The 15534-nt window shown below is 38.1% G+C and overlaps 1 protein-coding gene across 1 annotated transcript in view; it reads left to right on the top strand.

Annotated features, from left to right (window-relative positions):
- PPIL2 (peptidylprolyl isomerase like 2) overlaps nucleotides 1-15534 on the top strand; it is a 72119-nt gene that overhangs the window by 32881 nt on the left and 23704 nt on the right. Inside the window, exons 13-14 of the mRNA XM_027469628.3 lie at nucleotides 12460-12549; nucleotides 14432-14465. Coding sequence (XP_027325429.1) covers nucleotides 12460-12549; nucleotides 14432-14465 — 124 coding nt within the window. The remainder of the gene's footprint in view (nucleotides 1-12459; nucleotides 12550-14431; nucleotides 14466-15534) is intronic.

The following is a 15534-nucleotide window of genomic DNA, read 5'->3' as shown; positions in this document are numbered from 1 at the left end:
AGTCCCGCTCTTTCTCTCAACAAGCTCATAAGAGTGAAATGGCAAAATCTGTTTAGAATTTGTACATCAAATTGTGGAAGTCAAATTATGTAGATCTCTTTCATAGAACTGTTCCATTCTGCTTCATCAATACCTACTCAAACACGTGAATTCTGTGTAATGTCTGTGTTGCATCCATGTTCAGTAGGTGTCTGGACTGGGCTATCTATTGTAATGTGTATACATACATGTATAATTTTATATATTATACTACTGCATGCATAAGCATGCTCATGAGTAGTCCCATACGTTTTAGTGGAGCAATTTACAACATATCATGGTACCTGTTGAGAGCTTCAAAAGATCAAGATTATAGGGACTCAAACAGTAACTGGATAAGGAAGGCAAAGAGGAAAAAAAGAAGGAAGAGTACGGAGAAGGAAGAATAATCCAAGGTTATACAGCAGGTTACTGGCAGAAACAGGAAAAGAACCTTGGTGAAACTGAGAGCAATCAATTAGAATACTCCTGGTTAAGATCACCAGAAATGTTAGATTTGTTTTTAAATCCTGGACCTTAGAGAACAAACTTAAACAAAAACCATGCAGTATGTTTTTATCTCCTGCTGTCTCAGTATTTAAGGTTCAAGTTTTCAAATGTCTTTCCTTTGCCTTTAAGAGGTAGAGATTCATTTAAAAAACAGTGTACTAGAGTTTCCTTATAGTCAATACAGTTTGATTCTTCAAGAAATCTGTGGCTCTTACAATACTGAACATGGTAAGACTCATGCTAGACAGACAGGTTGTGGCAACACTGATGTCTCAGACACTGCTTGCTGGTGTTTTTGGTTATTTCTTTGTACAGACACATCTATAAAAGGAAAATGTTTTTAATGCAAAAATCCCAAACCTTCAATTGCTTACTGAGATTTTTAGCTTGAGAAATTATAGGTCTGAATGTAGGTGTTTTGGGTTTTAAATGGTGGATCTTCTTGTCATGGACCTCACAGAACTAAAGACAGTGATGCTGGCTGGGAGCTGGGGTGCTTAGTGTGGAATCAAGAGATGCACTGGGAGAATGCATCCTTTTTGCCTAACCATGTATGCAGCTGTGGGTAAGGAAAATGAGCAACCAGGACAGTCCTGCCAGCTTTCCTTTCTCTTCCTTTCTCCCTAAAAGCAAGGAGCAAGGTACATGTAAACAACTAAAGCTGATCTGTGCAAACAATATGAGAATTTCCACAAAAACATATCATGCTAGTAATTCTGTAGACCTCTGTCATCCATACAGGTGTTTTCCATGCTCCTAAATAGTAACACTATGTAATAAGGCAAAAAGCAGAGGATGTTAATACAGCAATATTTGGGGGAAGTAGCAGAATGAGCAGATTGCATTGACTCATTTGTTGTGCCATATGTTCTGAAACTGGCTCCTGGCTAGTGCAGGCTGGCTGCAGCTATTCTTATCAGCGTGGTTTCTTTGGTCACACGTGTGACCAGTATCCCTCAGTCCTGAGGACCCAGGCTCAAATGCCCATTAAAAGCTTCTTGTATGATATCCGTTGTGTTTTCTTTTTTTTTTTTTCCAGCTAAATCCCTATTCATTTCCCTTTCACACAGTGCTTCCTCATGTACATATTGGAAGTGTGCAGTATTTTGCACTACCAAACCTGCTTGAACATTGGTCTCTAGCCATCTGTTTCTTTCATTTCTTTGTGTTGATTAAATCTGTGTGAATTAAGCAGACCTTTGGCTTAACTGAGGAAGAAGATATATATTTAGAATAGGTAGGAAAAACTTGCTGCTTTAAGGAGCTTTTCACAACATCCACTTTAGGTCATCATCTGAGGTCTATTAAATCAGTTCTTCCTGGAGATGTTTCCTTTACTATATAAGGAGCTTGTGCTTCTAATTTTGTTTTTCCTGAATCACACTGAGGTTAGGCATGTAAGCTAGCACAGTGCAGAATAGAGCAAACATCTTGCAAATGCATAATACATAAATAAGTTGCACACATATATATGGATCAGTTACAGCATAACTATTGTGATGGCAAGGACAGACACAGAAAATAGGGAAATCCCAAAATCAAGGCCTTCAAATACTCAGTTCACTCTGCTTGTGAATATGCACTGCAATAGTATTAATTATTTCATCATGTGATGTTTCTTTTTAATCTGCTCTCCTGCCTGATTCAGTGCACAAGCTGAACCAGTTCTGGGAAGAATTTGGAATTCTGTAGGGGAAAGAAATCATATGCAGGATTTCAATTTTCTGCAGAAGTGTAGAGTCTTGGTAAGGCACTGTCTGACCAAGTAGCTAAGCCCCTTGAATGCAGTCTGAGGGAGCTGGACTGTATCATAATGCCTGCCCAAATTAATGTTGCATGGGCTTTTTGGTGCATGACTTTTCAGCCTTTGCAATCTTTCAGTGTAGTTGGTATGGGTAGGACCTCAGCTTTTCCAAAGGGAAAGGAGTGAGGAACAGATTTCAGCCTAAGGCACTGTACTGATACCCTCTCAGACCATCAGCAGGTTTGGGGCCAGTGGATTTAACATGAGAATCTGTGCTACAAGGGGGAATGAGAGAGTTGATAGCAGCATTAGGCTGTCTTTACTGTTTGAAATCAGCCAAAATGTGTATGGTTTGGGGAATTCATGTATCTACTCTCACTCTCTCAATCAATGCAAGTGCAGGAGCAAGTGTATGATTTATGAGCTATGTTATAGTGGTGCTTAGCTTCTTTTTTTTCATTTTTTTTCTTTTTTTTTTTTTTTTTGTTAAAAAACAACAACTGAGCACTCTCAGACTGGTTGTTGCCTCGACCTAACCACAGGTTCCTTTTTGTAATTGCTGAATGACATCCTGTGCCCAGGTTATTATGGAAGCCATCCTAGCAGTGGTTTTCATTGCAGAGTTCTGCAAATACATGATTGTGAAATGCTTTAGGAAGGTTGATTCTGAAGTTGCTATATAAATATGATAAATGAATACCTTTGTCCAGAGGTAGGACATACAACATTCAAATTACATTTTAAAATAGTCTTATGGGCAAGATTTAAATAGACATTTCTGAGGTGAAGTTTGCTGAAATAGAGAACAACAAGTGTCATACTTGCTGTCATAGAGTGATGTCTACTTTGGAGTCTTCAGTTGTATTTTCATGGCTATGGGGTGTCTATTTAAATAAAATATTCTTGCAGTTCTCCTCAGAGTGGTCTGCACTGCTGCTGAAGTCTGCCCAGTATCGTTTTTGTCTTTAGTACACCGCCCCTTGGATTCCTGCTCTCTGTCCCCAGTTCTTCTGTTCTGAGTTCTCTTTGGAGCAGAAGCAGTTTTCCCTGTTTTTGTGAGTGACGTGGCAGTACGAATTGTCTGGAGTTTGGTTTATATGTACATGTGGACACCTTTGTTTAAAAATAAATGGAGGGGTCTTCGTACACTAGTACTTTAAGGTACCAATCAGTAAGATTGATAGTGATGAGATTCTTCCTAGTACCAAAAGTCTAATCAAGAAAAGTTTAGTATTGATCCAGGGTGGGAAATCAGTGCTGCAGTGTGATTGAAGTCATCAGTTAGCTTGTGACAGGATACAGAAAAAGAGCACGAGATAGGACTGGAATCCAGGTATTTTCTGTGTTTGAAATCACTTGTTCAGAGCACTGGAAAACTTCAGTTAGGTTCCAAAAAGATGATGTGTGGTGTAAGTCACTGACCTGAGAAAAAGGCAATAGAGACTTTGGAAGATAAGCTGTTTTTTTTTGGTTTTCTTTTTTTTTTTTTTTTCCTATCTGTTTGAGTTTTTGCCTCAAATGAGCAAAGGTACACTACTGCTCTCTCTTCTCTTTGCACCACAGTGGTGTGTGTGTTGCTCTTTATGACCATTTGTTTTTCTCCCAGTTGTCTTGTTCAGATACAGTATGTTCCCCCTGATGGGGACGTAATCAGATGGCCATTTGTTAGGACGTTTTCCAGGAAGCTTGAGTTCAGCTGGGCATAACCAACATTTGTTGTATATACTAATTGGAAACAAATTTACAAAATTCTACTTGCCAGAAGTAGTTATGACTAATACAGAAGATTTAACACATCCAACGTGCTTTTCTTTCAGCTCTTGTCTTATACACAGCCAGACAAATAAGTGATGAAGAAATAGTTGATGAAAGGCAATGAATGTGGCTGGATTTATTGTATTTTATTTATGGTGATTTTTCTAATCTCAAGTTCTTTTAGCTGCTTTAATTGGGATGCTTCTGGGAACAGCCATCTACATCATCTGTGTTGTATTCTGCTCTATTAGTGACTATATTGATGAAGTTGTAGATGGTGAAGCAACCTCCTAAGCCAGGGTGGAAGCTTTATCCTGCAGAAAAACTCAAACTGACATGGAAGTGGAAGTAGAAAAGCAGTGTGGTGTGATAGATAGATTGGAGAACTAGGAGCTGGAACAGCCTGAATTCTGTGCCTTTGCCACTGGGGTGCTGTATGATGTGGCTACGTCATGTGGCTAATTTGGGTACAGAGACTTTTTTTTACTTTCATTGTATTGTTTGGTTGTTTTGTGTACTATCTCCCTTCTCCATTTTAAGTTCTCATACAAATGATCACGATGCAGTAATGATCTGGTGGCTAAACACGTGTGATAGAGGTAATTAAATACTAATCCTGAACTGCCATGGCAGTTTTTGTTAATTCCCTTGTGTCTCTCTGATTTAATACTTTAAGTTTTAAGGGCAAGTTGGCATAACAAAGAAGAATGTGAGATGGATTTCAGAGCTCTGTCAAGCGCTCCACAAATGCTTTTTGAGGTTTTAGGACCTGGCAAACTCTACTTAATGATGATGTCTTGGCATAACTATCTGAAGAAGCCATTATTCTACAGACAGTGATGTTTTAATCTTTTGAGGCCCTCTGACCTATTAAATATGCCTCTGATCTATAAATGTGTAATCTAGCCCCTGTTCTTTGAAATCATCTGTCCTTTTGTGTGAGGGACTGATCCAAAGATCAGAAGCCTGTAAACTTCTTTTCCATTTCCAGTGGGAAAGAAGTGAGTTCCTTAAAAAATCCTTTGACCTTCTTGCATGACAAGGTCCCCCAGTCTTCCTGAATCTCTCATTTTCCCTCCAATTTAAATGTCCATTCTAACTCGATTTGTGCCAGCTGTCTTTGGCAAATATCTGGCTGCTGTTTTACCAGTGTCATGTTCACTCAGTCATATGGTCATAGGGGTGAAGTACGGTGGTTTTGGCGTGGTTGTGAATAGCTTATTTCACATTTTTTCAACAAAATATGTCATTGTAGAAAGAGCTGCAAGTTTCAGCTTTGAAAGTTCTTGTCAACAGAAGCTAAAAACAAACAAAACTGTCCTCTTCCAGTAGAACGGTCAGATAAAAATGTTTGTTAGAGAGGATGCTTTTATTTCCTGGTGTGTTTTTACCTCAAAGTGCTACAATGGCAGACAGATCTGGTGCTCTTTGTGGCTGGTAGTAGAATGGCCCTGTGCAGCAATACTGATTAGCAGGTTGTTTCTTGGTTGTTCTTAAGAGGCTAGAAACTAGTATTTAAATTATTCTTAACTTCAGGGACACGACACCTATGCGTGAAATAGGAGAAACATTTTCTTGTGAGATATGGACAGGAAATGCTTTACCTGTGTGCTACCATCTTTCACTTTTGCAGCATTGAAGGGCAATAGGAGCCCATTGCCAGAATGGGCCATTCAACATGGAAATGAGGAAGGCGTTTATCCAATTCCTTGTGTACCTGTCTGTGCACCGTGGCTGACATTGGCTTTCTTTGCATGGTTTCCTGGCAGCTTCTGCCTTTGGGTAACTGGGAATATGTTTTGCACATTTGGACCTTTCTACCTCCCCAGCATCCCCGGCAAGCTGGATCTGGTAGAGGGAATTGATCGTTATTGGATTCTCTTTTGCTTTTTGACATTTGACGGTGCAGGAATCCCATACCAGCTGCGTCTGCCACTTAGTGATCCCAAACCTGAGGATGAGGTAGGCGGTTTGGAGTTACACAGCTGCTGCTCTTCATCTTCCTGTGACATGTTTCTTGTTTGTACCTTGGCTCTTCTGATGAGAGCAGGGTGACCTTGGGAGGCTGACAGCTACCAGAGCTTTGCTGTCTAGTGTGGAAGTGGTTATGAGGTGCATCTTCTTAAAATGCAGAATTTATGTGCCAGTTGCAGACTGAAGAAATGCCAGAAAGCCGCTGTGGGACCTGCGGTACTCCAAACTTTACAGCTGTTAGAGGTTACTCAAGCAATTAAAGTTGGGTCCTCATTTTAGCTGTACTTAGTGATGCTGTCGTATTTGCTGGTGCCCAGCCTTGCACTGCACTGTCTGACAAGCTCCTCAACCCTCCTGTGACTTACAAATTTGAGGGGGAAAGGATTGTTTTCTTTTCTACTACTACAATAAATAAGTTAGAAGGAAAGTAATGACTGCAGCTAGGAATGACGGCGCTGCCTCTGGAGAGCTAGCAGTTAACGTTGACAAATTAGATGAGTGAATTAGATGCCCTGTTTAACTTGAATTGTTCTCAGCTAAACTGATTGATTGTCCCTACTTGCAAAAAAGTCAGGAGGTGGGAATAGAGTATGTCATTTTTTTATTGGCATCTTGTCTAAGCTAAACATCTTACTTAGACTTTGGAAAAGTTTTCAGTAGTATCATTAATGTCAGAACTGAAAAGTGCTTCTGAAAAGTGAAGTTTAGCAATCTGTTAGATTGCTAAACAGCTAATTAAATTATAGTAGGTTTCTGTATAATGAGAATGCAAGAATTCTACTGTTTGTTCTTAGAAAACTTTGAGGTAGTAAAATAGGCAAATGATTGCTATGAAGTCAACAATCTTTTACCCAAGGCATACTTTGCTTGTTCTGATCCTTGTTTTAATTTTAACGAGTCTAGCCAAGTGTTTTTTTTTAACGAGTCTAGCCAAGTGTTTTACCCCACAGTGCCCTGATGCTTTCATCTTTCCTATCTCATTGGATCTGTGCTCTTCTGATCACAAATTGATCTGAATGTGTTTGCTCAGAGTATGATCAGATTGAGAAGACTGGTCTCTCGTACATAAACAGCATCTTCTTTGATTTGAGCCACAGTGGGCAGCTGTTGTTTGTCACCATAACCTGTCACCGGATCAATCCCTCTCATGTGCTGGGGAAGTGTTTTAAAGTAGAAGTGGCAGGGGGTGATATCAGGGTCTACAATCATGAATCCTCCTGCAGGAGAAATGTTTTGAGTTCCCACACTGTATTTCTCCCCAAGCTTTTGCAGCGGGCTCTGCAGAGTTTTAAATTTTTCTTGTCCCTCTTGCTCTGAGACAAATTGAGTGTGCTCATAGTCTATTTGAAAGTGAAATAGGGTAGGTAGCCTAATCTGTCTTCTGGTACAGTGTTTTGTATTGAAAAGTATTGAAAACCATTTGTATGTCCAATTTTTTTCCATGACTTAGTGGAGGAAGCAGATGCTTGCACCTGATAGATGGTGATTCCTGAAACTGCTGCTTTATTATGGTTGTAACGCTGTCTCTGACTAAGCCCTAAATAAAGCCAGGCTTTTATTAGGGTGAGTTTGTTACTCAGGGACTGATAGGCTGTGGGGATTGCAGATTGAGAGGGGTGGGGAGATGGGGAGAACTGAGTTTAAGCCTTACCATATCAACTCTTTATGGCTCATGCATTAGAAATGTTCATTCTAGAAGAGCTAGAATGAAGAGTGAAAATGCTTTAGAGTTTTGTTGTTTTTTTGTTGTTGTTGTTTGTGGTTTTTTTTGTGTGTGTGTGTTTTTTTTGTTTGTTTGTTTTTTTTAAAAAAAAAAAGGTTAAAGAGCACGTATGTAAATGGACTAAAGCAACAGAAAATCCGCCAAAGGAGATCTATGTAAGGAAAAAATAAAGTAAGCTTAGTTTGAAGCCTTAGAAATTTCCATCACTAGTTCATGCCTCTTAATAGCAGGATTCTGGCATTTGTGTGATAAGATGAAGGCTGTAGAATGCAATTTCAATTCATGAGGAATCAGCTTTTCATTATTGCAGATTATTTTTGCTTTGAAGCATAGGGTTAATGGGCAAGGCTCTGTGTTTTAGTGCAACTACAACAGTTCATCCAATTTAGAGAGACAAAAAGAAATAAAAGGGAAGTGGAATTAGCACAAGGAAATTATACAGATGTGCAAATGACAGCTTCTGAATGCTTAGTGTGAAATTTCTCTGTAAGGTTCATGCAGATCCTCAAGGGATGCAGCATTTTGAAATGATTAGCTCTTCACATGGTAAAGCCTTCTTCCTTGCAGTCATAGCAACAACTCAGAAGCTCCTCTTTTTTCCCATCTCCTGTACCTTGGCAACAGGGGTGCCGCAGGTTTTTAGTCTACTTCTGGTTGGCCCTTCATCTGTCCAATACAAATTCTGAGTTAAGCCAACTTTTACAAATGTGATGACCCATTTCAACAGATGAGAAAGGAGGGATGCAAAGTGAGAATCAGGTAGTGATCTGGCTTGGTTTGTCTTACCCCTCTGGTCTTGGGTTGCAGCGGGAAAGGTGAATTTTGCCTGGTTTGTAACAATCCTTGCTGGCACAAAGGAAACTATAGCAAAGGAAGAGTTTCTTTTTAAATTTTATATACCTTTTTTCAGTATTTCCCCTCTTCCATGATTTCACAATCTGTCTCTTGTCACTATTGTGTTTGCATGCTCACTCTGAGTAGCAATCTTTTTAATTCCTAAATTTGTCTAGGTTTAGTGACTGGTAGAGTGCTGATGTTTCCATGTCAAGTTACCCCCTAAGTGTGTTAGTTAAAGGGAGATGTAAGCATTACTAGAAAACCACTGTTGTTACCCCCATTATATGCCCGTCCGTGAGCCAGGCACAGCATTTGGATCTTCCTGTGTGATAAGCATTCTTCTGCATTCCTGTCTCTAAGGGTTTATTAAAATGTTAGTGTTTGTCTTGGGCATGAGTTTTCAACAACTGAAGTACAGTTATATGGCATCTTCAAAATAAATGGGGAATGAAGTGGGAACAGGATAAAGGTAATTTTTTTTTTCTTAATGTTTGTCACTTGTAGAGAATAGAATTGTCTTTAAGTTGGAGGACATCATGAGCCATGTTTACTTTTGTCGTCCTATCTTGACCAAGGAAAAGGAGGATTTCTCAGGGTTGTCCTGCCATGTTCTTCAGCTTTCTGCAACTTCTTTGTTTGCCTTCATGGGACTATCACTGCAGCCTTCCAAGAAACCATTGCAGTAGATTTACAACCTAACTTTTCTTTCTGTTACTGGCTTTTGAATCAACAAGATTACAAAATAAGGTGGTGTTTTCACCCTGACTGTCTTATGTATATGTCCAAGTCATAGGAGAATAAAATAACATACGTAATTTCCTGATTAATGTAAAAAGAATAGAGGGAGAAGCTAACTGTTCCTGTTGATTTGAGACAAGAACAGCCAGAAGTAAAAGGAGAGCCTGGAGTCCATTGTCACTAATGAGCCAACAAAAAAGTGGCATTGTCTGCTGCACTTACCACATTGCTAGGTGTCTTGGCCATCCCTTCCTCCTTGAGAAATGGTGTGAGGCAAGTGGTGTGGAGGAAGTTTCTGAAAAAGTAGACAGGTTTGCATTCCAAGACTGTGAGTCTGACATCTTCCGCAAGATCTTACACTCGCGTAACAAAGTCAGGTTTGTTTACGTATATTTCTCATTGGCCTTTGTAGTTGGAACAAAGACTTCAAAGACGGTTGTGTTTACATGGTCAGTGCAGAACACAACTTCGTTCTACACCTTCCCCAGGAACCTCAAGCCCTTCTGTTTTGGACAGGATGCTGCTTAAAACAGTCCTTGAAATGTGCTTGGCAGTGTGAGATTTGGCAAGAACATTAACTGCTTTGAATAAATCAGATAATCTGAGCCAGATATTCTAGATCGACTGCATGACTGAAACTGGGGTTTATTACTGATTGAATGCAAACCTTTTTATTTGTGTCTCTACTCAAAAGCACCACAAAAGGTAATGGTAATGTTGCTAAGGAACTGTTTACCTGCCAAATGTATCTGTATGATGCATGAGGTGACCATGGGAACCAATTTGGTGGCAATTATTTAAAGAAAACCTTGCGGTGAAATGATTATTGCGTGTACACAAAATATTTCTGCAGTTGCACTTGAAAAGCCTGTTTCTGGGAAAAGATATAATAACTAGAAAACAATTTAGAAAGAAGGGTCAGCACAGGTCCTGCATGGAAAAACACATTACTAAGGCCATTTTTTAATGTATATTTTACAAATCAAGTATTGAAAATAAATAGGAAAACTGTATTGGGTTATCAACTTTATGCAAGTTTAAAACAGTTTGGTATATATCCCTAAGGGACTTAGTCTTTTGCCTGATTTCATTTTTCTTAAAAAATTAATTACAGGTTGCTGTATTCCCCCCAGAGAACTTATTAACTATGTCTCTCTCTGCAAAGACTGTTTGGCTCTCAAGAGATAAAGTGCCTTAGGCTAAAAGCTGCTGATTCCATTTCTGATTCATAAAGAAAATTTTTAATCTTATTTTTATCCTTACTGACATTTTTCATGAGTGCTAACTAATAGCACTACTGTAGGATCAAGGTTGTTACAATGTGGTCTTATAAGGGAAACATACACTGACAAATGATTCTTCAGGGATTTAATTTTACTTGAAAAGTTATGTACAAAGATTATTTTCATGGATATGTGTCCAGTTCAAATAAAAGTTTCCAAATTTGCAATATAAACATTGAATCAATAGGAAATTCTCCTATTGCTTGAAACAGTTTTTATGGAATATGTCTACTTACAAGTTGCCCTTGGGATGCTACCAAAATACATGTCTTAGTGTCATTCTACCATAAACCATTACCGTTATAACTGAGAAATGAAGTATAAAGGAAATCTGAGATTATAGTTGGTGTAAGATTGCATTAGAACCTGTTTATTTTCCCAGTTATGGTAGCTGACAACTGTCATCTGTATCTTTGTAGAGTAATTAGGAAGGAATCATTATAAAAGGATTTCAGATGCCATGTAGGAGGGTAACGTTTGTTTGGATAATTAAGGGACATTTCAGTGTTAAACAGTGGTGAGAATGATTGTGCTTCAGATGAGAAATTACTATGGAAAATTGAACTTATGGATGGTTCAGTATGAATAATTACATGGATCTGTTTTTTTTTGTGTGTGTGTGGTTGTTTTTTTGTTTGTTTGTTTTTTAAAGATAGAGATTATTTAACTCTTAAGTTATTGTAATTGGGCTTGCCTTATTTTTAAAAAATATATCCGTGGGCTTTATTTTTTTGGTTGGTTGTTTTTAAGCCACTTCAAATTGCAAGTCTCAGTCTCACTCTCTCTTTCTTCAGCTCCCAGTCTAGTGGTACAACCAAGAATAGTCTCTTATCAATTCAAAATGAATCAGTCTCTTTCAGAAAAACGCTTGGAGTCCTGTATGTATTTGTTTACAGACGTCATGACTCATGCTGGGGCTTTGCTTGCAAGTGCATATAACAAGAAGTGCATTTTCAAAGTCTGTAACATCTCAGATTAGTTAGTTGTTTGGAGATATTCTGGTAAAGCTGGAACAGATTTATGCACATACTCCATAGTGGAGTTTGAAGATGTGTCCAAGTACAGAAAACTGGTTTTGTGCATATATTTTGTACGTTATTTGTATGTGTGAAGGTACTTTAATATTGTAGAGAAGAGTATCTGTACAATTAATACGGGAATACAACTAGGTAGATGGTAAAGGTTTTGAAAAGGAAACATTTGAATGCCCGAGCTTGTAAATTCAAATAAATAGCTTTAGTTTACACTGTAAAAGTAAATTAGAAGTGGCAATGTATTCAACATCTTTTTTTACTTTTTTCTTTTTTTTTCCAGATTTCTGAAAACGTGTTGACTTTTTTTATTATTATTTATTTTCCTGTGTGTTGGGCCAGTTGTCAAAACAGTGACTTCTGGGGTCAGTCCTATTTTCAGTTCCAAGTGGTGAAGGGGATCAAATGCTTCTCTTCAAGTTAGCTTCAATGTGCTCACTTTGCAATAATAAAGCAGAGTAGTCAGGTTCTTTCTTACTCTAGGAAATGAACTTTTTTCAGTGCCCATTTGGAAGAGGATTATGGTACACTATTGAAACTAAGTTATCTGAAAGTCTGAGCTTACCTGATTTCACTATCAGTTTATCTACCAGGAGTTCACGTTGTCCGAGTTAATGTTCAACACTTATTTGTGTTAATTTGAAGGTCTGAGTTTAATTTATTTAACACAACATGTGTATCTCCTGTATAATTTTAAAAAGTATATGTTTTTTATTTTTCTGTAGACAGAGGTTCATTCCTCTTCAATAGTCACGAATGATTGAAAAGTAACTGTTATAGATAATGTAATGACCAATTTGATAGGCTAAAGGTATTGCTTAATTAAAACTTCTGTTTGTCTTTCAGACACCCCGAACGTGTGAAAACTTTATCAAACTGTGCAAGAAGAACTATTATGATGGAACAATTTTCCACAGATCAATTCGTAATTTTGTCGTGAGTATTGAGCAAATCCCATGTAATGCACATACATGATGTCCTCAGAATATTTATTTAGCTTCTTCCGTGCATGACAACTTGCAATAGAAGTATGTTAAAATAGACCTTCAGAACTAGGATCGTCCTAATTTACTAAATTTGTACTTTACTGGTCTTACTAACTGCTGTCTCTGACTAATACTGTCACAGAGTATCACTGCATTTAGTAGTGTTTTCACTGGCATTCCTGACAAAGCCTTTGGGAGTCATTGCCTTGGCAAGGAGGCAATCAGCCTCCCCAAGCTGTGGGTGGGTGGTTAATGAACAGAAGGGGGGGGAGGGGGGGAGAGATGCTAATTTGAATATGTAATTGTGTGGCCTGTTGAAATCATATTCAGATGAAACGTCAGAAAGCAGCTGAACTTTTGTTTCAGGTTGTGGTGCTTGGATACTGTCCCATTATCTTTTCCTGGGAGTGCTCCAGGATGTGAAGGAGTTAAAGAGCACTTCTTGAAACAGAAAGCTGACTTTAGTAGTCAAAGACCTAAGCTTTCAACTTGTATTAGAGAGCTCCATATATAGTTGTAAACCATTGGCCTTCATATCCTATTGAACACAGCTGGTAGAAAGAAGCAAGAGATGCTCTCGTATAAGTGAAGCTCCTTCTTACAATGACAAACAGTTTGGATTCAAACTGGATGGTCATTTTAATCATATGCTTAACTTTGAGTATGCCAGTATTTACATACTACTGTATGCCTGAGCCTACATCAAGCTTTTATAAAGATATCAAGATATAATCCTTCAACAACGGTTTACTTTCCTTACCTCTTTCTGGGAGAGATGTATCTAATAACATGGTAGTCTGAAAAAGTGTTTTGAATTCCAAGGTTTAATTCTCAGGATTGAAACTTAGATTTGGCTACTTACCAGCCTAGTTAATAGATTTTCTAATGCATTTTTTGTTTAATATCAAGACTGCCAGATGTTATGAGTCCTTGAGACGTCTTTTTGCTACTGCAGGCCATCAGAAGGCCTAGAAATATGACCTTTAATTTACATAGGTACAGTCCAGGCAGCTTAGGATATTGTAGCTGTACTGTAAGTTCCTTTCAAAAAAATTAGCAACCTGATCCTGAAGGCAGTGCACGTCTTTCAGAGGACATCACTGAATGTTACATTCCATCCTGCCATCCTAAAAAGAGAGAGAGAGAGAAAAGAAAAGCTTTTTTATTCTGGCAGCACTATATATCTCAGTTCATAGTTTAACTCACCATTAAAATTGTGCTTGTGTGTTATTACTGCGTAGCTAGTCATGTCACGCTCCCTCTACTGTCGTTGAGCTACGGAATTTTATTTCTGTAGACCCTGCATATATATAAAGTGATTAATTTTGTTGCTAAAAGATTGGTTTCACATGGGGATTTTTCCCATTGCAGACAGTGAGGAGGATACTGTGAAACATGGATTCAAATACAGAAAATATTCTACATCCTCTAATTTTGCCTTCACATCATGTGGAGGATTGGTAGCAAAATATAAAGCCTTTTATGTTCCAAAAGCAATGCATCATCAGTTAAAAAGCAGGTTGCACCCTAACACACAATAGAAAGGCTGATCTGGTTAACCCATTTGAGTCTGTTTATTTTCTTATTTACCCCCTAGAGACCTATTATTTTTACAAAACTGTCATTTTGCTCTTGGATAAGTAATGTAGGAGATGACTGCCAGCTGATAAAAGAAACTCCAAATAGGTAGTAATGGTTTCCTTGTTGCTAACTTGTCAACATCACGTAGTATAGAAGGAAGAAAAAATAGTAGAATTGGCTTTTATGGCTTGTATTTAATGTCTTTCACACAGATATGTGTGTAACGTATTGATTTTATTTTAATTCTGCAGATCCAAGGAGGTGATCCGACTGGAACAGGAACAGGTAAGATTGAGTTTTCGTTATGTAAGCTATTTTCACTTCATGTGCGATGTTGTTAATTTGTTTTCAGATACCTTGTAGTTTATATCCAGATACCTTGTAGATTAAAATTCTTTAAATGATGATCTGTGGTATTTCATGAATATTTCTGCTTTAAAGTACAGGTTTTGTAGTTTTATTTTTTATAACCATCTTTACTGTGCTTAAAATTTCATCCCATATTTTCTAATTGTAAAACATGGCATTCTTCCATGTAGAATTCTTGTTGGGTCTTTGCTTCCTTTTTGTTTCAGAATATAAATAAAGGAAAATTAAAATGATTTTACAGCTGGCCTTCCAGGGCAAAGAACAAAGGAAGAAACACATTCATGCAAAGTTACTTTCAAATTCAGCGTTAATGAAATACTTGAGACCTGCCTCTGAGTTGGGGAATGGCCAGATACCATCTGTTCTCCCAGCTAGTTGTCTTGTAAAGCCCAATCTTCTCTTTTTTCTAGTGTTTAGGTATCACTGTTACTAGATTCTTCTGCCTGTTTCTTCTCCGTAAGTGTAGGAGATATGCAAATCAGTCATATCAGAAATGGTCAGGAGACACAGCAGCTGAAGGATCCTCAGAGTGTTTCCTACCACATTTGATATGTCATGTAATATTCCTAGTTGGTGCTGCAAATTTGCTCATTATCCACTTGTACCTTTTATCTACCCACTTGTAGGTGTCACCAGCCTCCACAGCTCCTTGTCTGGTCTTGTGGAGTTCTGTGCATTTTTATTCCAGTTCATACATGCGTCACTTGTATGCACAAGCACTGTATTCTCTGTGTGCTCACAGACCATCCAAAAAAAGATGCCTTTGTAATTGTTAAATACTTTAGCACTGTTTACTTAGTAAATAATATTAGTGTGAGTTGCCCAACACCTTTTCTTCTGCATGTTCCTCAGCAGTTGCATACTCTAAGACAGACTAGTTAAATGTTCTGATTTTGATGGTAAAAGCCTGTTAACAAGACTTATTACCGTATATGTGTGGACTGATAAAAGAAATACAATTTTATTTTGTTAGAAGGGAAGTTTT

This window comes from Anas platyrhynchos, chromosome 16, assembly GCF_047663525.1.
Source record: "Anas platyrhynchos isolate ZD024472 breed Pekin duck chromosome 16, IASCAAS_PekinDuck_T2T, whole genome shotgun sequence".
In the NCBI taxonomy this organism is placed as follows: Eukaryota; Metazoa; Chordata; class Aves; order Anseriformes; family Anatidae; genus Anas; species Anas platyrhynchos.
Note: the sequence above shows the minus strand (reverse complement) of the source record. Positions and strands in the feature narration are given on the sequence as shown.